Source organism: Asterias amurensis, chromosome 1 (genome assembly GCF_032118995.1).
Source record: "Asterias amurensis chromosome 1, ASM3211899v1".
Taxonomy (NCBI): Eukaryota; Metazoa; Echinodermata; class Asteroidea; order Forcipulatida; family Asteriidae; genus Asterias; species Asterias amurensis.
The window spans coordinates 1,153,865-1,174,985 of NC_092648.1; the positions used below are offsets into that span (position 1 = coordinate 1,153,865).

General features: G+C 38.2%; 1 protein-coding gene across 4 annotated transcripts; it reads right to left on the reverse strand.

Annotated features, from left to right (window-relative positions):
- Positions 1 to 100: 100 nt before the first annotated feature.
- Positions 101 to 20,339, reverse strand: LOC139942211 (protein-cysteine N-palmitoyltransferase HHAT-like). Of its 4 annotated transcripts, none has more exons than XM_071939007.1 (12): positions 20,284 to 20,339; positions 17,008 to 17,314; positions 16,391 to 16,455; positions 14,719 to 14,835; positions 13,757 to 13,951; positions 11,625 to 11,837; positions 10,533 to 10,704; positions 9,918 to 10,068; positions 8,428 to 8,463; positions 7,492 to 7,696; positions 6,424 to 6,565; positions 101 to 2,998 (listed from the first exon to the last, which is right to left on the reverse strand). In XM_071939007.1, the coding sequence occupies exons 2-12, from the start codon at positions 17,306 to 17,308 to the stop codon at positions 2,883 to 2,885; spliced, it is 1,713 nt and encodes a 570-aa protein (XP_071795108.1). In that variant the 5' UTR covers positions 17,309 to 17,314; positions 20,284 to 20,339; the 3' UTR covers positions 101 to 2,882. The 4 variants fall into 4 exon arrangements, with proteins under 4 accessions (XP_071795108.1, XP_071795100.1, XP_071795091.1 ...); XM_071938999.1 differs by having other exon boundaries at positions 20,197 to 20,333; XM_071938990.1 differs by having other exon boundaries at positions 17,008 to 17,310; positions 20,193 to 20,333.
- Between the last annotated feature and the right edge of the window lie 782 nt (positions 20,340 to 21,121).

Consider the following 21,121-nt stretch of genomic DNA (forward strand, 5'->3'; position numbering starts at 1 on the left):
GTTATCGACCGATACACAGCTAAAACAATGAAGAAACCAACACCTTGAAGTCTTCCATAAAACATGACGTCATGGTCATCATAATTTTGAAAGGGGGTAATTTGTTCAGTTTGTTATGTAGGCCTATTATTACGAAATGTAGCCTACGGATATATATAAGAATTTTTACCAAAACATGAAGAAAACCTGTGGATGTAGAATGGACTTCCGACAGAGACTTCCGAATTGGCGGCTACGGCCACGGCTACGGCCGGATCGCCGCGTCATCATGCATTGAAGTATAGGACGCCCTTAGCAACACCCCTGGCAACGGTCGTAGCCGCAGCCGTAGCCACCAATTCGGACACGGCCTATCTGTTAAATTTAGTATCAGGAGACTACTATAAAGAGGGTGTGACTGCCGATTTGCAGAAATAAAAACCAACAATCATTAAGAAACAAATCAGAACCAAACGACAAATTCTCACAGGATTGATAATACATATAATTGGTTAATAATTTAATTTAATGAACAAGGTCTTTCTGTTTAAATCGATTGGCGTTTCCAAGTATCTTTCCACGAAGTTTAATACTTTGAGACTTTAATTCCATCGAAGGACCTTACATCAATCTCGTCTTTAAAAAAAACCCCAGAACTTTCATTTAATTTCCTTTCAGACTCGAGCCTACATAATTATATCTAGACACTTCACATAGATTTCGTCAGCAATTATCAGTAAAACACGACACCCAAACATTTACCGGTCTGTACAGACGGCCTCACCAATCAACAAAGCGTTAATTTCTCAGTAGTCATTTACACGGGCCTACACACTTCCGACTACATGTAAATTCCCCAAGTGCAAGATGACGCGTTAACACCGCAGTTCGTGTGAAGGGGAAACTTCAAAGACTTGATTACATTTCACCAACACACCTTGCACTTTTAATCTTAGCCTCTTTTCAACACGCCTTCTGATATTTCGAAACTTTGTCTGCCGCGGTTAGCTATCCATCCTAACACCCTTGTAAGAGTAAACGACTGTATCACACGTCTAAGTTGTTTGTCTACATCTTAATTCATCTCAAGTTGCTGTTTGCGTCGTCGGGGTGTGAATGGTGTGCCCTTTGACGTCAGGCTTCAAAACCCAGCAACATTACGCTCTGCATAGTAGCATCATTTTGACATAAATTGCTTCTTCAGTCGACATACTGGTACATGACACTCTTCAAGTCCTATTACAGCTTCCTGCTAAGCGCATATTTAATAGTAAGCAGCGCTGTGGAATCGGGCCCTGGTGCAATTTGTTTCTTGAAGTACTGCTCTATACTCAATCCAATCACACATGCATGTAAACAGAGGGTATACGAAACGCAAGTGTGACGCGAAATACATGTCCGCTGCGACGCAAACGTGAGCTATAGCGCGCGGCCCACTGTGGGAAAACACTAAATATAGTACATGTGTACAGGAATATTACTGCCGTAACCATTGTCTTCGAGTCTTTCAGGCTGTATCTTTTTATATAATTTAATTACACGTTAAAGACAGATCAACCTAACACCAAGATAAAGATAGGAAGTAGAGTAGTCCAACTAATAGAAGTGGTCTTAAATCAATAGAAACATTCGAAATTCTTGCAGTTCACTGGAATGAATAAAGTTATAATCAAACAAAACATTTATTATTGAAGAACTAAGAACCAGCACATGTACAAAAATACTTACAAAAGCTACAGTATACTATACACAAATATGTCTTTGGTGCAAAATGTACATTTTAATGTAAAATATCAAAATAATTTTTAATGTAAGTCAAAATATAAAACAATCTATAAATCTTTGTGGTATAAAAAATATATAGATCAATACAAAAGTATAAAACTAGGACTACAACCACACTTTGGCGGCTACTTAAGTTTCAAAACACCGTTTAATTTTAAGCAGAATTTTTCGGTAGAAGGCCGTAGTAATTGTGTACTACAAGTACTACAACCAAGCTGGTAAAAAAGGAGTTTCTAATGTTAGTCAAAATATATCAGAATCTGTATATCTTTGTTTTATAAAAACTTTAGATAAATATAAAAGTATAAAACAAGAAGAAGCATTAATAAAAGTACACACTTTGGATACTTCAATTTAAAAACTAGAGAACCATTTCCAATAGAGGGCAGTAGTCAAGAAGTACTTCAACGAAGTTGCCTTCATTTCACATCAGAAATGGATTTCACAAAGAGTTTTAACTCTTAAAAGTTAGTCTTAAAAGACTAGTCTTATCTCGAGCTAACTTAGGACTAGCCTTATGTTTTTAAACCCATTAAGAGTCCTAGGACTAGTCCTAAGTTAGGAGTGAGCTGTGAGTCCTAGGACTAGTCCTAAGTTTAGGACTGAGCTAAGAGTCCTAGGACTAGTCCTAAGTTAGGACTGAGCTAAGAGTACTAGGACTAGTCCTAAGTTAGGACTGAGCTAAGAGTACTAGGACTAGTCCTAAGTTTAGGACTGAGCTAAGAGTACTAGGACTAGTCCTAAGTTTAGAACTGAGCTAAGAGTACTAGGACTAGTCCTAAGTTAGGACTGAGCTAAGAGTACTAGGACTAGTCCTAAGTTTAGAACTGAGCTAGGAGAAGTTACTCTTCCTAACTTCAGACTTGCCTTATGTTTTGAGTAACCCCTAATAAGTCCTAGGACTAGTCCTAAGTTTAGGACTGAGCTAGGAGAAGTTACTCTTCCTAACTTCAGACTTGCCTTATGTTTTGAGTAACCCCTAATAAGTCCTAGGACTAGTCCTAAGTTTAGGACTATCTTTGTGAAATAGACCCCTGATTTTCTACTCAAGACTTTTATTAAGATGTGTGCTTTCTTGATGAAGCTGTCCTGTTGTCTTAAGATGTCTGAAGATCACTTCAGATGTACTTCTTTGATAACATCCTGTTCTTGCCGATTCTTTTTTCCATTTCGGTCACTACCTGGATACAGCAGTAAAAAGAGATCAATACTAGAAGAAAGTTCCACGGCCAATCTGAAAAATGAAACACAACAAAGTTGAATATGTCAGTTTACATTTCCTACACGACAGTTAAAACTTCCTACTTCAACTCAACAATTATTACCATATTACAAAATGTAAATAAAAGTAATTATAAAGAAGGTTCATAGATGAAGATGAATAAAATGTTGTGTATTATTAAAGAAAATATAGAAGATAATTTTATGACACAAAATAAAAGAGAGGTAAATATTGAGGCATATTCAAAATATAGATTGTGTCCATTCAGTCCCTAGTTGAAAAGGTTGCCCTACTTCATATTATGTAATGGCTAACAGGCCATTTATAACAATACCAATATTGTTATTTGGGTTTTACAAAATGAGTGATGATAAGCATTGTATACCCAGTGCAGTGAAAAAAGTGACCTACTCAGGTGGGATTTGAACCTATGTAAAGCGCATTGATACCTTATTGTAAAATGTGTTATATAAGAACTAGTTATTTTTATGATTATAAACATTTGACAACTGCCCATTGGTGAAACTAGGATGGACAATAAAAATACATAACAAAATAGTTCAATATGAGTACGGCAGTTCAAATACAGCAGTATGATTCAAAACAAAAAGACACAAAATGGTAAGACATATGCAAGAAATCAAAGATTATGTCAGATATAAATGATTCAGTGAAATAATAATAATAATAGTAACTATAAATACAGAGTGCTCCTACACTGGGTATCACAGTAAATTCAAAAAAAGTACTATAAGCAACGAAAATGAATAAAGACACACATAAGACAGACATTGATCCTTAGCAATCAACCACTAAATACAAAAGTTTTCACATGTTTCTTGAAAATAGAATGTAAGAACAATGGTGCATTTATGTACAAAGATCATAACAAAACAGATGCAGTTGTTGACATTGACAATAAGTTATGTGAGAAGCTGTTTGCTTGGGTTAAGGGGTCATAGCTTCAAACACCATGAAATGGCAAGACATGTCAACATCGCTATTATAAACAGTTGTTGACAACTGCCCATTGGTGGAATTAGGAGAAACAATGACCATACATAAAAATAATTCAAAGACAACAGTTTGAATTCAGCAGTATGATGATCAATTAAAAGTAATAAATGGCAAGACATGAAACCAATCAAGGATAGTGTCAGAGATAAATGCATCAATGAAACAGTAGTAAAGGTAAAAGGCATTTATAGAGCGATCTTGCACTGGATGGGTACCACAGCGCTTTACAAGAAAACATGAGGTGAGGCAAATAAGTAAAGGCATTGGTAATGGGAAAGGAAATTGGTCCTAAGCAATCAATCATTGAATAGCAAAGTTTGCATGTTTCTTGAAAATATAAAATAAGAACAATGGTGCCTTCATGTACAAAGATAAACAAATAAATTAAATGCAAATTGTTGACATTGGCATTCAAGTTAACATGTGAGAAGCTCTGTATGCTTGGGTCAGGGGTCATAGGTTAAAATCCCTTGAAAACATCAACATCATTATTATAAACAGTTGTTGACAACTGCCCATTGGTGAAATTAGGAGGAACAATGACCATACATAAACATAGTTCAAGACAACAGTTTAAAGCCATTGGACCCTTTCGGTACAGAAAAAAAAAAAAAGTTCACAGATTTACAAATAATTTACAGGGTTTACAGAAGGTAATTAGTCCATGAAATGCTTTACTTTTTGGGAAAACGGTAAAACAATATTAATTCTTGTTAAGGAGAATTACAGATTTGTTATAAACACATGTCATGACACGGCGAAACGCGCGAAAACAGGAGTAAGTTTTCCCGTTATTTTCTCCCGACTCCGATGTCCGATTGAGCCTAGATTTCCACAGGTTTGTTATTTGATATAGAAGTTGTGATACACGAAGTGTGGGCCTTGGACAATACTGTTTACCGAAAGGGTCCAATGGCTTTAAATTCGGAAGTATGATTGAAAACCTGAGAGCGTGAAATGGCAAGACGTGAAATCAATCAAATATAGAGCAGAGATAAATGAAATAGTAGTTATAATAGTAAAAGGCATTTATAGAGGGTAAACAGATTAAAGGCACAAATAATGGCAAAGGTATTACTATTACTAAACAAGATTTGCCCTTACAATCAATAATCGAATAGCAAAGTTTTCATATAATTCAAGAAAATATAATATAAGAACAATGATGCATTTATGTATACAGAAGAAGAAAAAAAACAGTTCAATGCAATTGGTTTGGTTAATAAGTAAATAAATAAGAAGTATCCACAAACATTGAGCTTGACACTCTGTGGATACAGAATATCAATATAATGTGACACAAAATAATAGCAAAATAGTATCACGTAATACGTGTTAATGGCAATATAATATCATTGCAAAATATGAGTCAGTGTGAATGGCAATATATAAGATATATAATATCATGGCAAAATATGAGTCAGTGTGAATGGCAATATATAAGATATATAATATCATTGCAAAATATGAGTCAGTGTGAATGGCAATATATAAGATATATAATATCATGGCAAAATATGAGTCAGTGTAAATGGCAATATATAAGATATATAATATCATGGCAAAATATCAGTCAGTGTGAATGGCAATATATAAGATATATAATATCATGGCAAAATATGAGTCAGTGTGAATGGCAAAATATAAGATATATAATATCATGGCAAAATATCAGTCAGTGTGAATGGCAATATATAAGATATATAATATCATGGCAAAATATGAGTCAAACTAAATATATTTAGTCATACATATGTATGACAAGTTTTGCAATTATTATTGAGTAAAAACAAGGCATAATCAAAATAGTTAATGAAGGTTCTAATCAAGGGGGCTCAAGGCCCCCCCCCCCCATTCAAACGATACTGCAGTAATACATTGAAAGCAGCAATTTTAAAAGGATACATTTTGATAGTGATAGTGGTTAGCAAGTCATAAAGCAGTAGAAAGACAGAGGAAGAGAGAGAGAGAGGGGAGGAGGAGAAAGACAGAGGAAGAGAGAGAGAGAGGGGAGGAGGAGAAAGACAGAGGAAGAGAGAGAGAGAGGGGAGGAGGAGAAAGACAGAGGAAGAGAGAGGGGAGGAGGAGAAAGACAGAGGAAGAGAGAGAGAGAGGGGAGGAGGAGAAAGACAGAGGAAGAGAGAGAGAGAGGGGAGGAGGAGAAAGACAGAGGAAGAGAGAGGGGAGGAGGAGAAAGACAGAGGAAGAGAGAGAGAGAGGGGAGGAGGAGAAAGACAGAGGAAGAGAGAGAGAGAGGGGAGGAGGAGAAAGACAGAGGAAGAGAGAGGGGAGGAGGAGAAAGACAGAGGAAGAGAGAGAGAGAGGGGAGGAGGAGAAAGACAGAGGAAGAGAGAGAGAGAGAGGGGGGGGGGGTATAGTTTCATGCTGCAAAAACTAATTGTGTTGCATCTAAAACTTACCTCCGAAATAAACTGTAGTCACAACGTAGTAAGTCTTTGTGGTACCAAGAACAAATACAAGATTAGCCGATGCTAGGAATAAGTAGTTCGGCACGGCACACGCGGTATGAAAACGTCTCAGCATTGCACCAGACAAGCCATTCTGTTGAATGAAATAACAAACTACTGTCTTTAAAATTTTTGTCATCAAGCTGACAGGGGATGTCACACAAGGTAATTTACAGGCAACCAGTTTCAGGTAATCTCCAAGAAAAATAATAAATAATAATAGTGGCCTCTTAAAGAGCGCCCAGGTCCGTTAAGAATTCATTCACATTTGAATGTGCTCATAATATTCTTGGAAATTGTAAGACATGCTTTATTAATTTTGGTTTTTACCCATACACCGCTGTGTGTTAGCACTGTATACTCAGTACTTTCACGAGTCCTGTGAAAAAATATCACAGGCATGTTACTCGGGCGGGATTCGAACCCACGACCCTTGCAATTCTAAAGCAGTGTCTTAACAGCTAGACTACCGAGGTTGCCCGGTAGCTAGAGGCAGTTCGAATCCTATGTTTTGGCAGCGGGTACCGCAACGATATAATAGATGTTAAATTTGCATCGGGGATAAAGAATATTAACTTTGGTTTTTACCCACACATCGGTATGGGTAAAAACCAAAATTAATATTCTTAATCCCCGATGCAAATTTAACCTCTATTATAAGACATTGTTTGAACAAACTATTCAAGCATATAAAACAAAACATATTACAATGATCATTCCTATTCCTCTTTTGATTAGTGTTGGTTCTGAAAACTGAAAAGAACTGGTGGTTGACAACTCGTCGCTTCAATCAGTATGCTCTGATCATCTTCAGGATTAGAGCATACTGATCAGCGAATACAAGCATACGAACGGAGCATACTGAGTGAAACAATGAGTCGTTACCCACTGGTTCTTTTCAGAACCGAGACTACTCAAAACAGATTTTCACATGGTTTCACCACAAACTTCTCTTTACTACCACAGTACAAAGTTTCAAATCCTACTAAATGATCATTCCATTCAAATGCATTAAATTACCTGAAATCTCTGAAGAGGCATGAAGTTGGCGCTGAATGTTAGGAGAATAGATTCTAGCTGAACTCCAACCCAGTTCAAGAGGGCCCAGTAGTAGTAAGACTTGCTACAACCATGCCAGTGGGCAGTAAAGAAGAAACACATGAAGGCTGCAAAAGATTGACGCAGGATGCCATGTCTGGAGCCTCCAAGTGGGTAGTAGATGTACCTAAGATATCAAGACATGATGAGGTGCATTATAAATAGAGAAAGTATCAGTGCACTAAACTACTTACAAGAAGGTATTTCAAAATAGTACACTGTAGTTTGTTTGTTTTTTGCTTAGATGATATTCCCATCAAGGGAACTTGGCAAACTCCCACCAGGGAATTATATGCCAAGCTGGCAACAGCCAATCTTTCTCATACAAACATTGGTTTCGCAATATGTCTGATTATGAATTGCACAAATCAAGAAATCCTGATTGTATTACTAGACGAAAATCTTTATTCTAGTCATTTTAAAATCAGCGGTTAGCTTGATTTAACCAAGTTACAGCATGCTGAATGGCCATCAAATCACAAAAGTTCTGTCATTATTATACTGTGCTGATGTGACGACCAGTGCATACGCGTATTTTAATTCCATGTACAGATACAGGCCTGCTCTGATAAAGACACCAGTCAATCTTCCTACAATGTTCAAAAGTTGTAATGGCAAGATGTATTGACTGAGTCTTTCTCTTAAAAGGTAAAAGCTCAAGCTCATTACAGCACAGGTCATTTTAGCACCGAGTATACAGTGCTTACACATATTGATGTTAAAAGGTAACCCCAAATAACCGACGCAAATTTAACATCCATTTTACAGGTCAGTTCAGTTGGTAAAGAGTTTGAAAGAAACAGATTATTCTTACTCTGATAATAAATGATCCACACCTACATGTTAAACAGTACTCACTTTGTTAGCATGTCATTCAATCCTCTATCAAAGTACCTGTAGAAACAAAAGACCAATAAACATTATTTAAAACACCTGTAACCCTTAAACTGCACTATTGGCCTCCTAAGTTGTTCATTTATTCAGTTATATTTGGGTTGGTACAAAAAGGAACAGAAATCAAATAAGAAGAAAAGAAATATACGACATTGTTATAAGTACAAGAAAAAGAACTTGTTGGTCATTCATTTAAAAGTTCCTGATAGTTATTTCTTACACCATGGAGTTTTCAATTAAATTCTTGATTTAGAACAACATTTATTTTGAAGTTCAATGAGAAGGCAAGCAAGTGTGGAAGTAACGTTTTGTGGAAGATATATGAAAAAGGTTACAGCAAACTGGAAAAAAGAAACACAACATATAGCATTGTTTCAAGTTTAAGAAACAAAAACACTTGCTGGTCCTCGTAATAATTATTTACCATGTCATAGATAATTCAAATTCAATATTCAATTCAATTCAATTCAATTCAATTCAATTCAATTCAATTCAATTCAATTCAATTCAATTCAATTCAATTCAATTCAATTCAGCACAACATTTGTTTCTGTTTCGGTTCAAGAAGTATGCGATAATGCAAGAGAGAAACAAATATAGCATTGCTACAAGTTCAAATAAATAAATATTGGTCATTCATTAACAAGGTCCATGTAATTATTGTAATTAAATTGAAATTAATTGCGTTCATGTATGTGATGGTGCAAAAAGGTACTAGTGTAAAAGAAACATTATCAGGTTAAATCACAGTAAAATTGAGATAAACAAAATACAGCGTTGATTCAGAAATAATATCTGGTCATTCATTTACAAGTTCATCATAAAATAAATCAAATTCACACCATGGAACTTTCAATACAACTCAATTAAATATGACAGTTACGTGTACAATGTATATCATTATTGGTGTAAAAAAAGTTGACAAGAGAAAAACATATTCAGTTTAAACAACAGACTAATAGGTACATACAAGATATGAAACATAAGCAATATGGACGCACATTAAGAAGCCGAAGAAGGCTGAGTTGAAATGCACAATTACAAGCTACAATATTCCCAAATCATTTGACAGCTTGAGCTACATAGAGAAAATGATGGATGTAGCTCAGGACCCAAAACAGAACGGCCCTTCCATGGCAAAACAACTCGAAAAATGACAATGAGAAAAGTAAGTACAGAGATAAGCTGTTTTGCCATAAAAACGGGAAGAATGTACAAAAAGAGGCTAAAATGGTATCAAATGCAAACAATAGTTAGTAGTCTGAGGTTTTGACCCAAGCAGAGTATTTCTTGAAGGCTAAATATACAACACACATGCTTAGCATTTTTTTTTCAAGGCCCTCAAAAAAAGATATTTCTAGGGTCGAAATGTTCAAAAAAGGAATATAATAATGGAAGCTATGTCACAAAGTGGGAATGACAAGCAAAGAGTAAAAAAAGACAACTTAACTTACTTCCACATGTCTTTGAAGAAGTGCATGCTGAGTATACAGATAGGGTTGATGGGAGCTTCAATGCGGTCAAATAATGCTATGACACGAGGTAAACTGAATAACACTAAAACCTTCAGTTGGAAGAACAGTAAATGGTACAGCGCCAGGAAACCTGCAACAAAAACAAATACAGCATAAGGGTTTGGTTACTTTTTGTACGCCACAAAACACAAACATTCAAAAAATTGCATTCAAAGATAATGATTTTAGACCGCTTCATTTTAAAATCATACTTGCTGAGGTGCTGCAGTTTTTGAGAAATGAGTAAAACAATTTCTCAAAAATTATTTTCGTCCCAGTGACACTAAAATTATTTTGGCAGGGTCAACAGACTTATGCGACTCTCCTGAAAACATTGCTCTGAGATTTTCACCCTTTTTCTCAAAAACTTGATAACTAACGAAGCTGAAATTTGGACAGATAAACTATATTACAAACATCTTCTTTCACAGTGAAAAGGGATTTGTGTCATGGACAAGAACTTGATCTGCAAAAGGCATCAAAACCACTTAAATTAAATGACATGTTACATCCTGGAAAATGTTGAGACACTGAGATGTTTGAATAGACACTTACTAATATCCAAGGCACTTAGACTCTCTCTAGTTGCTCTGTGGTTGGTCAGTGCACCAATATACAACCAATGGACAAACAGTTCAGCAAAGAAGGCCCAGAAGAGGAATCTGATGAACTCCTTCAAGATGTATCTCAACTCCTTCCAAGAAAACATCTTTATCTTATTGTTTATCTAAAGGAAGAAAATAGGATCACAATCAAAAATAATTGTATGGCTCTGCTCAGCACCAAACTCTGTACTTGCGACCACAACTCTTCGCTTGCAAGTGCTTAATTTCTGCACAAGAAATACATATGAGCACAAGCCAAAGTTCCCTACTGGAATCCCCTGCTTCCGTAATCCCAGATTATTTGCTTATGGTAAGCAGAACAACAAAATTGGGCCCAGGAGAAATGAAATCCACACCCTCTTAATCCAGTACAGGTGGAGGAGAATTAATTGAAGATTCAAGGGGAGGAAAATGAAGGGCAGATGAAGGGAGGGGGCAAGAGTGGGGTGCTGATGAGTGATGTAAAGGACTAGGCAACCGGGAAAGTAAGTTGTGCTTGAAGTTTTACATGGTGTGGAAAATTAGATGAGAATTAACTATACAAAACTTGCAGGTACAACCATGTGTATAATCTCTTTTGAAGGAGTGCTGGCTCTTTTCAGAGCTGTTGTGGTATCAATGTTTCAACCAGAATACTCTGCTCGTCTTCAGGAGAAAAACAAAGTGTAAACATTAAAACAAATTAAAGTCGGCCAAAGGTCAAAGTTCCGGATTCCAATGATGTCTTTATTTTAGATGGTTTACACTTGCTGGTAATTTTGGGTTATGCCACTACTAAGCTACATCCTCTTTAAATTCCAGTACAGTGAAACGACTGTGGTTTGAAGTGTCTTGAAGATGTGGACTACAACACAGGGAAAAGGTTCTAAAAATGGTATATTGAAGAGTAAAAATGTTTGTGATATGATGGCTGTAGAGTAAAAACCATGTGAGTTAGAAAAAGCATTTACTTTGCCTAGCGTGGAGGACGCCCTCGATCGTCTCCATAGGGTGGGTAGCACAGTCTAAGACACTACCTCGAGTTCCCCATCACTTGACTCACCTGACTTAAGAAGGTGTCGTATCCAATGACAGGTCCATAAGCCAACACTGGTAGATAGAAATTGTAAAGCAGCATGTCAAAGAAGGTGTAGTGTCGTGGAGAAGGTTTACCCGGCTTGGTGTTACGACAAAACTCCAGGCCGAAACATAACAGGCGTAAATTGCTGGTTGTTATGCACACCATGCCTGAATACAAGCCAGTGATATACTGATTCTACAGAACAAGAAGACAATGGGATAATAAAATAGTACAGGATTGGTAACAATAAAACAACATCATTGTTTATTCATTGTCTGAAAGCTTACTGTTTATCAAGTTCATACTCAAACCATTTTCTCTGTAGCATACTTTTCTCTGAGTTTGTATGAGAGAGATGGGCTGTTGTTGCCAGCTTGGTGTTTATACTCCCTTGTGTACAAACAAACAAACATCCCAACAAGCAAACAAACCAATCCTGGGAAATAAAGACTTTTATTTAAGTTTTTACCATGACTGATAATCACTCTATACTTGGGGCACACCAGAACCTGCAGAAAGGTATCCACAGACATACTACTCAGACAGGTTTCAAACCCACAATCCAAGGGCTCGCTCGGTCTATGGTTAAGTCATCTACTCTTGAATGCAGGGTTCTGGGCAGTCCCACACCATTATTATGTCTGTGGATTTTGTACAGACTCATTAGCCCATGAGTGTACAGTGCTTATCACACATCATTAGCCCATGAGTGTACAGTGCTTATCACACATCATTAGCCCATGAGTGTACAGTGCTTATCACACATCATTAGCCCATGAGTGTACAGTGCTTATCACACATCATTAGCCCATGAGTGTACAGTGCTTATCACACATCATTAGCCCATGAGTGTACAGTGCTTATCACACATCATTAGCCCATGAGTGTACAGTGCTTATCACACATCATTAGCCCATGAGTGTACAGTGCTTATCACACATCATTAGCCCATGAGTGTACAGTGCTTATCACACATCATTAGCCCATGAGTGTACAGTGCTTATCACACATCATTAGCCCATGAGTGTACAGTGCTTATCACACATCATTAGCCCATGAGTGTACAGTGCTTATCACACATCATTAGCCCATGAGTATACAGTGCTTATCACACATCATTAGCCCATGAGTGTACAGTGCTTATCACACATCATTAGCCCATGAGTGTACAGTGCTTATCACACATCATTAGCCCATGAGTGTACAGTGCTTATCACACATCATTAGCCCATGAGTGTACAGTGCTTATCACACATCATTAGCCCATGAGTGTACAGTGCTTATCACACATCATTAGCCCATGAGTGTACAGTGCTTATCACACATCATTAGCCCATGAGTGTACAGTGCTTATCACACATCATTAGCCCATGAGTGTACAGTGCTTATCACACATCATTAGCCCATGAGTGTACAGTGCTTATCACACATCATTAGCCCATGAGTGTACAGTGCTTATCACACATCATTAGCCCATGAGTGTACAGTGCTTATCACACATCATTAGCCCATGAGTGTACAGTGCTTATCACACATCATTAGCCCATGAGTATACAGTGCTTATCACACATCATTAGCCCATGAGTGTACAGTGCTTATCACACATCATTAGCCCATGAGTGTACAGTGCTTATCACACATCATTAGCCCATGAGTATACAGTGCTTATCACACATTGATAAAAAACCCAAAATAGTTTGTATACAAAAAAAAATTGTGAGAAGTTGCCTAACACCACAAGGCCACGGACGGCCAGTCCAAGTTGAGCGCTACACTTAACTAGTTTGGGCTATCGACCCAAACAAGCTGTCATCAAGGGCACGTTGCAACCTACTGCTTGGGCTGAAAAAGGGTTACAGTCCGTAGGAATGTAGGCAAGGGTATCATCCACTAGGAGCCTGGCTAGTAGAGCAAAATGCACTACCTTCCCAACTTTGTACAAAGCCTCTATGGTTAAGTGTCTTGCTCATGGGGATAAGGGCCATGACTGGGATTGGAGCCCACACTATGCTGACAACAACAGAGCATGGGTTCGGTAACTAGAACGCTCGCCACAACACGCCACCAATAACACAATCTTATTTGACAAAAGAATTGCAAAGTTGTGTACTCACCTGGAAGTCCAATAGTGACTGCACACTGAAGGAAGTAATTTGAAGCACAACAACAATCCAAACTAAGATTGGCTTCCTTGTGAGGGCGACTACATACACCATGACTGCATGTACTAGGAGAAGTGCTAAAACATGGCTGCCGTATCCAACATAAACAATCAGGATTGAGTAAAACAGCATGAATGGCTTTCTCAGCTGTGAAGAGAGATAGAAAAAGGATTTTATTATAACAATTTGTAATGGGTTAGTCATTTGTAAGCAACAACAATAAAGAAAAATGCAGTGTAACAAAAGAAATGTTCATTCAAATTCTCCAATTTAACAAAAACATAAAAATGAAATGTGTTTGGATTTGTTTTGCTCACAAATTCTAAGCTGACGTGTGTGTATTTGGCCTAGGCCCGATACATAATGACTGAAATCACATCCAATGCGAATACAGACCTTTATACAGATACGTGATTAGAGAAATCGTATCTGTATCTGTACGCTTGTGAAACCTCTCTAATAACGGTGTAAGGCATCAATGAAAGGAGCAGACCAATTAAAGTGGTAAGCGGATCAAGAAAATTATTCCTGTTTAATTACGGGGCCCTTATTGCTGAAGTGCAAGCTCTAAGTAGGAAAGATGCCAGCTTTTCAAACTGTTCATGTTATGTTGCCATGCAATCAGTTGAGTGGCCTAATAGACTGTGTTCTTTTTCTAAGACATTTGATACTCCTTATCATCAGCTGTGTCTGAGTGGACAATATTTTGATTTAATCTGGGGGAAATCTGTGTTGGGCAGGGGGTGGGCGACACAGTGTATTTTGCTCAGAGAGCTGGGCAAAAATGTTGAGTTCTGGGCCGGACCGCCCAGTGCCACTCACCATATCTACAATGCTGGAAAGGGGTGTACTTTACATGAAGGTTTATTTCTACCCCAAATAGTATAACATGTATGTATTAAGCCATGAGTTACCTTAGGAGCAACAAACGCAACCAGTTGACCCATGACTACATATGCTATGAAGGAACCAACTACGGCAGGCGTTGTCATCGCACCAGTAAAAAACTTCCATTGATAATCAGAAGTATCCTGTAATTTAAAAACAAACTGTAACTAAAATGTTCGTCGACAGCCCTTGAACTCTGGATGGGGTGCAGCACTTTTCCTCTAGTAAGGGGCACTATGAGGAAAATGTAAGTTTGTATAAGAACCTTTCAGAGGGCACCACAGTAAAAGCACAGGCACCACGACAATTGCTGCAATATAGGTACTGTTGGTTATTTTAAGGCCCGATGATATGATTTTGTTTTAAAAAAATGTATCTTCCTGATGTATCATAATGGTAGTCAACCAGTTTAATGGTCAAATTCTTCTACATCCACACACTCAAAAATATTAATCTACACAGAACATATTTAAAAGTGGGTTACAGAGCTTTAAGTAGCACACATAATATGTATGCTGTATAATATGAATGTTTGTAATGCAAGGTTTTTACTAAATTGCTACTTTTTTAACTGCTGTGTATTTTTTTAAAAACCATATTGTTCTTTTTGCTCATGTTTTTTAATCCTGCATTTTATGGTTTTTCTTCGACTGTACAGCGCTTTGAAACAGTGTTAAAGCGCTTTATAAATGCATTTAAGTTAAGTTTTAGTTAAGTTAAGTTAAGTTTACACAGGTCAAGTTCAGAAGTTGTGTTTATTCTCCTGTAACAGTTGTTGCCAAGCAAGTGTTAAGGGTAAACCCTGTATATAATGCAAATCCAGGGCTTGACAGTTAAACAAAGGTAAAAATTTATTAAGGGCTTAATCTGGCAGTCTTGTGCTTGACAAAATCAATATCTTAAATAGAAAGAGTAATGTTTAATAAGCTTGGGCGATATCGATTTATTTTATTCACGATATATCGCCGACAATATATCGCGATATTTGATATAATCGCGATTAATTAAATTTGACATCATCAGTCTTCTAACTCCAAGTAAAAGTTGTAGAAGAGACAGTCCTAGCATAAGAGAGGTGTTCTAATGACCTATTCTTCTGGTTTTACTCCAAACCTATGGGGTGCAAGATGTCTCAGCTAGCAAATACATCGCGATATTTAATCGATATCGCGATATATCGCGAAATATCGCGATATGTCGCGATATATCGATATTTCGATAAAAAACCAAATCCATCCGATATCGAAATCGTTTCCAAATTAATATCGCGATATTCGATAATATCGTGATATCGCCCAAGCTTAATGTTTAACCTTATTGACTTTGAGTCAGATAAGTACATTACAGTACCTTTGAATAAGAAAAACAAGATAAGTGTTATGTCTGACAAGACTTATTCAAATAATCACAGCTAATATGATAAACTATGTCAACAGCCTTTAAATATTTGTTTGCTTTATTATTTAACCAGGGTAGCCTTATCAGAGTTATACTTTTTATCTGTAAGGGCCATGTGTACAAACTGGTCTTGTAAAATAAAGTTTGGCCCTGTAAAAGTTTTGAGCTACAAGCCTTCCTGTGGATCACCCCCCCCCCCCCCCCCCCAATCTAGTCCTGAGACTTGGGTGGGATTTCAACAACTTTTAAACAACATTTTTGATATTTTTGAGCTTTATGGACAGAAAAATTGAGATTTACCTTTTTCAGATGTTGTATGAATGGCCAGCTGTTACTCAGGTAAGACCCAATCTGTGATTCATTTTCTGAAAAAATGGGGGGGGGGGAGTAAATTAACAAGGGTTAAAGGTGAAGTTAAACTTTCTTGAATCAAAAAGACAATTTCCCTTTTGAAACTGCAGCCTAAATGAGACAAATCAACGTTTACTGCACAAAGAAAGGTCCAATAAAAGTTTCAGCTGAATCTAAGGCGGCCCACAACTTTGACTGTATTGATCAAGAACGTCAAATCCATCCACACTTAGTGAGGTGACAGTGGAGAACCAAACACATCTTGGGCAGCATTCATGAAAGAGCACCATGGCAATTCAAATAATCAGTTAACTCTCAGCAGTCTGAGAAAAGATTGACTGCGTGAATTGTTTCTCAAATTCAGTAATATCATTACAACCATATTACTTTTAAGGGTATCCTTTCTCAAACAGTTTTGCTTCATCAACACAGTACTTCTCATCACATAAGTTGTTATTGCCATTAGTTTGTGGTTAATTTGTGGCACATAAATTGATCTATGAGCCTTCATCTACCTTTAAAGTTAGTCATTAAGTGCAACACTAATTTGACATAAACACACCTACCTTTAGATATCTGGTGAATGTGCCATTGTATATAAAAAAGTAAAAAGCCGATGAATGCAACGTAAAGGTACAATTCCATGGTAGGTAATGCTGCATGCTGGAATTCACTCTTTTTGGGGGCACTTGGCTTGGAGTTTGATGGGTCTCTGCCCCCATCCAGTTCAGGTCTTGATGTTGAAGAAAACGGACATTGAATAGCAGATTTGTTCTCATGGAGTGATGATTTGTCCAATTTGGAAGTGTTTTCCTGCTCCTCTTCTTTATCTCTTGCTTTCTTTCCTCTATTACGATGAAAAGCCATAGCTAACTGCAGATGGAACAATACAAATTTAATAATTTATAATTATAATCTTCACACTGATTATTTTTTATATCTTTCTGCCAATGACACCAAGGGACCTTCATAAATAAAATAAGTATTCTCACATCGTGTCTCTCAGTGATGCTCAAGGCGCTTCAACAATCAATATTTGTAAGGTATGTGGGACTTTTCTATACCGTATTTCCACCACGCAAAAGTTTCAAACCCTACGTATGTGGGACTGCGTATTAACAATAAGAGCACTGGGTACCTTATTGTGTGTAACACAACACACGGGACCAATCTGAAGGACAAAGCATCGTGGTTTCTACCTGGATGATGGACAGACCACAGGCCTGGAATTTCATCTTTGAAAGGTCTGTCACATACAGAAAGTGTTACGCGTCGAGTGTGAATGACGACTTGCAATATCAGTAGTTGTGCGGGCGTTGTGCGTGTGATTATAACACATGGAGGCACAGTGTATAAATGGGTGGGTTTACGGCGTGAATAACTTGTGCAACTGCCTTGAGCAAGGCTGTGGCCTCTGTGGACTGCATATTCCAGGCCAGAGCTGAGGGGGAGGACATGGCCGGACCTACTCTTTGAACTATTTCGGTTTCGTTCGTTATCGTCTCTCGTTACGGGAGACGATAGCGGACGAAACCGAAATAGTTCTAGTAGGAGTAGGCCGGACCATGACTTCCCCTCCGCTACTCTATTAAAAAATAGTCAAAACACGGCTGTGTGCAAAAAGTGTACATACTGGTACCCTGTGCGAGCTTTGTGGTTCCGTGTATGTTTTGTACACAAATCACGGATCGTACCCGCCCTCTCGTGACGCACTCTCGCAAAATGAGGTCGGGTAATTCTCAAAATTTTTGGCAGAGGAGTAACACGTACAGTAGATGGGGAATCCGAAATTACGGTAAGAATTTATCATTTTTAACAATTTTTGAGATTGCGGAGTGGATTCTCTGGTCGCCCCTAGACCCAGTAACTGGGGCGCTGTACTCCTTTTCAACAATTTTTGACTTTATCTGTCGTACTAGCGCCCCAGGGAATGGCACAGAATTTTAACGAATACCCAGTTTTTCGCGACACCCAGCCACAAAAAATGCCTCAAAATGACAAAAAGACCAAACAAACTAGCTCAAAAATCGCCTACTCTATTCTCGATACGTCTAGGATGTAACATCAGGCATTTAATTGTACTCACAATCATTTTTTTAAACTCCAAATCGATGATTTTTAACTCCGCATCGTGGAGCGATTGACAAGTCTGCGATTTTCGGATGTGTATGGTAACGAAACATGGCGTCGCGTTGTGGGTGGATGTCCATCAACGGCTGTTTAATGCTACACTTGTTACAGGCGTTGCAGCGAATGCTATACATTGTACACGGGGATGGGTACAGGCGCTGCAGCTAGCGAGTGCCCACGTGCGTTCAATCATGGTCAACGTAACTTACACGGTACCGGGTTGTTGGAAAATTATCAGAAAGGGGGTGAAAGGTTCTCAGAAAGGGAATATTGTCTGAAAGAGGGGATTTTTCTGGTCTGAAGTCTGCTGGATGAAGCTGGATGGTTCTGGATGAAGTCTGCTGGTCTGGATTTTTCTGGTCATCGCCCCCCCCCCCCCCAAAAAAAAGGAAAAAAACGAAAAAAGGGGAAAAAAGATGATAAATAAATAAAAAAAAATTCTACAGTGACACTGGCAGCACTAAACATTATAAGAAGCAATTTAACCATGCACAAAAATCGTAGGCCTAGATGAAGTACAGCGGTTTTTATTTATTTATCATATTTTTCCCCCTTTTTTTTTTTTTTTTCTTTTTTTTTGGGGGGCGATGACCAGAAAAATCCCCTCTTTCAGACAATATTCCCTTTCTGAGAACCTTTCACCCCCTTTCTGATAATTTTCCAACAACCCGGCACCGTGTAAGTTACGTTGACCATGATTGAACGCACGTGGGCACTCGCTAGCTGCAGCGCCTGTACCCATCCCCGTGTACAATGTATAGCATTCGCTGCAACGCCTGTAACAAGTGTAGCATTAAACAGCCGTTGATGGACATCCACCCACAACGCGACGCCATGTTTCGTTACCATACACATCCGAAAATCGCAGACTTGTCAATCGCTCCACGATGCGGAGTTAAAAATCATCGATTTGGAGTTTAAAAAATGATTGTGAGTACAATTAAATGCCTGATGTTACATCCTAGACGTATCGAGAATAGAGTAGGCGATTTTTGAGCTAGTTTGTTTGGTCTTTTTGTCATTTTGAGGCATTTTTTGTGGCTGGGTGTCGCGAAAAACTGGGTATTCGTTAAAATTCTGTGCCATTCCCTGGGGCGCTAGTACGACAGATAAAGTCAAAAATTGTTGAAAAGGAGTACAGCGCCCCAGTTACTGGGTCTAGGTCGCCCCCTGGCACATTGAGATATCAAAGGACACATAGAGCCTAATTTTGGCAAGATTAAAAAAAGAAAAGAGAGAGATTTCTGACTCAAAAATTCATTGAACCATGGGTCGTTAAACGCGTGACAGATGTTCGTCTAGTATATGAGGTTACGGGAGACGTTAGCCGGACGAAACCGCAATAGTTCTAGGAGTAGACCCTGGGTACGATTTCGGGGCTCTGCTTATCGTGGAATTAGTATGTGCTTACCCGAGCCCTTTATCCTGCATTCTGTAACTACCTCGGACCACTACCTCCATGGTATACACACAACAAGTGCAGAATTTCACGCACGGTAAAAAGCAGAGAGCAGAATTGTCGGGCTCCAGCCTGACACAAAATTATCAACTTCCTTCAGACACCTTACTCGAGTTTATATTTTTTTATATAAAGAATAACACAACTTCGCACAGAATATACGTACCTGTTACTTCCGACGAAAACTACAGCAACACAAAGTCCCCAAATAACTGCACCTTTCACAAACAATATTTATATTTAAAAAAGTTACCTTCCGTGTTCGGTTCCTTCACTTTTCGATTGTTGACCGTGCGTGAAACGTGTGTGTCATGTAATGTATGTTTACTTTAGTCTGAACCCTGACGTATCATTCAACAAGTAACCAGTCTAATTTAGACTTGTCCCCTGTATTACTCTTAAAGAATGTTGCGTAAAGCAAAGACAGGCGCCAGCCGATAATTTTTGCGTGAGCAAGGGAAGCTTTTGATTGGTCAATAGTAGTTTGACCACTTTTTTTGTCGCGCTGTATCGTCTGCTAGAAGATGTCGTCTGCTAACATGAAAAGTTAAAGTTTTGATCCCGTCGTGGCGGTGGTTTGTTGCAGTTAAGTCAAGACAAGACAAGACAAGACAAGACAAGACAAGACAAGACAGGTCATTCAGGTGTGTAGCAGGCAGGCTTATAGGCCCTTTTTATATAGCTGGGTCACTCATTGTCGTGAATTCACTTAAAACTGTTTTTTAATGTGGCTGTAGTTCATTTGATCTTTGCGTGATTATACTTTGTAAAAAGGGGCTCAGCAAATCTAGTGATAATTACGATTCCGTTCAAGGTTTTAGCCATCATACTGATTTGGGAGGCCAATGTACAAATTGTTCACTTGAAATATTTCAAGCTCTAAATTGCAGATAAAACAGGGTGTCCAAGAGACACCCTAATACCCCCTCTGTATGGCTAACACTACGTATGACTACGTTATGATGGGTTACCCGCCTCCATCTTTGACATCACATGAATGGGGAGATCCCTGCACAAAGTTCTTTCAGTACCATTTCAAGTAAGCCCCATAGCCTGACTTGCTGCAAGTTATTAAAGGTTTACAACAGAAT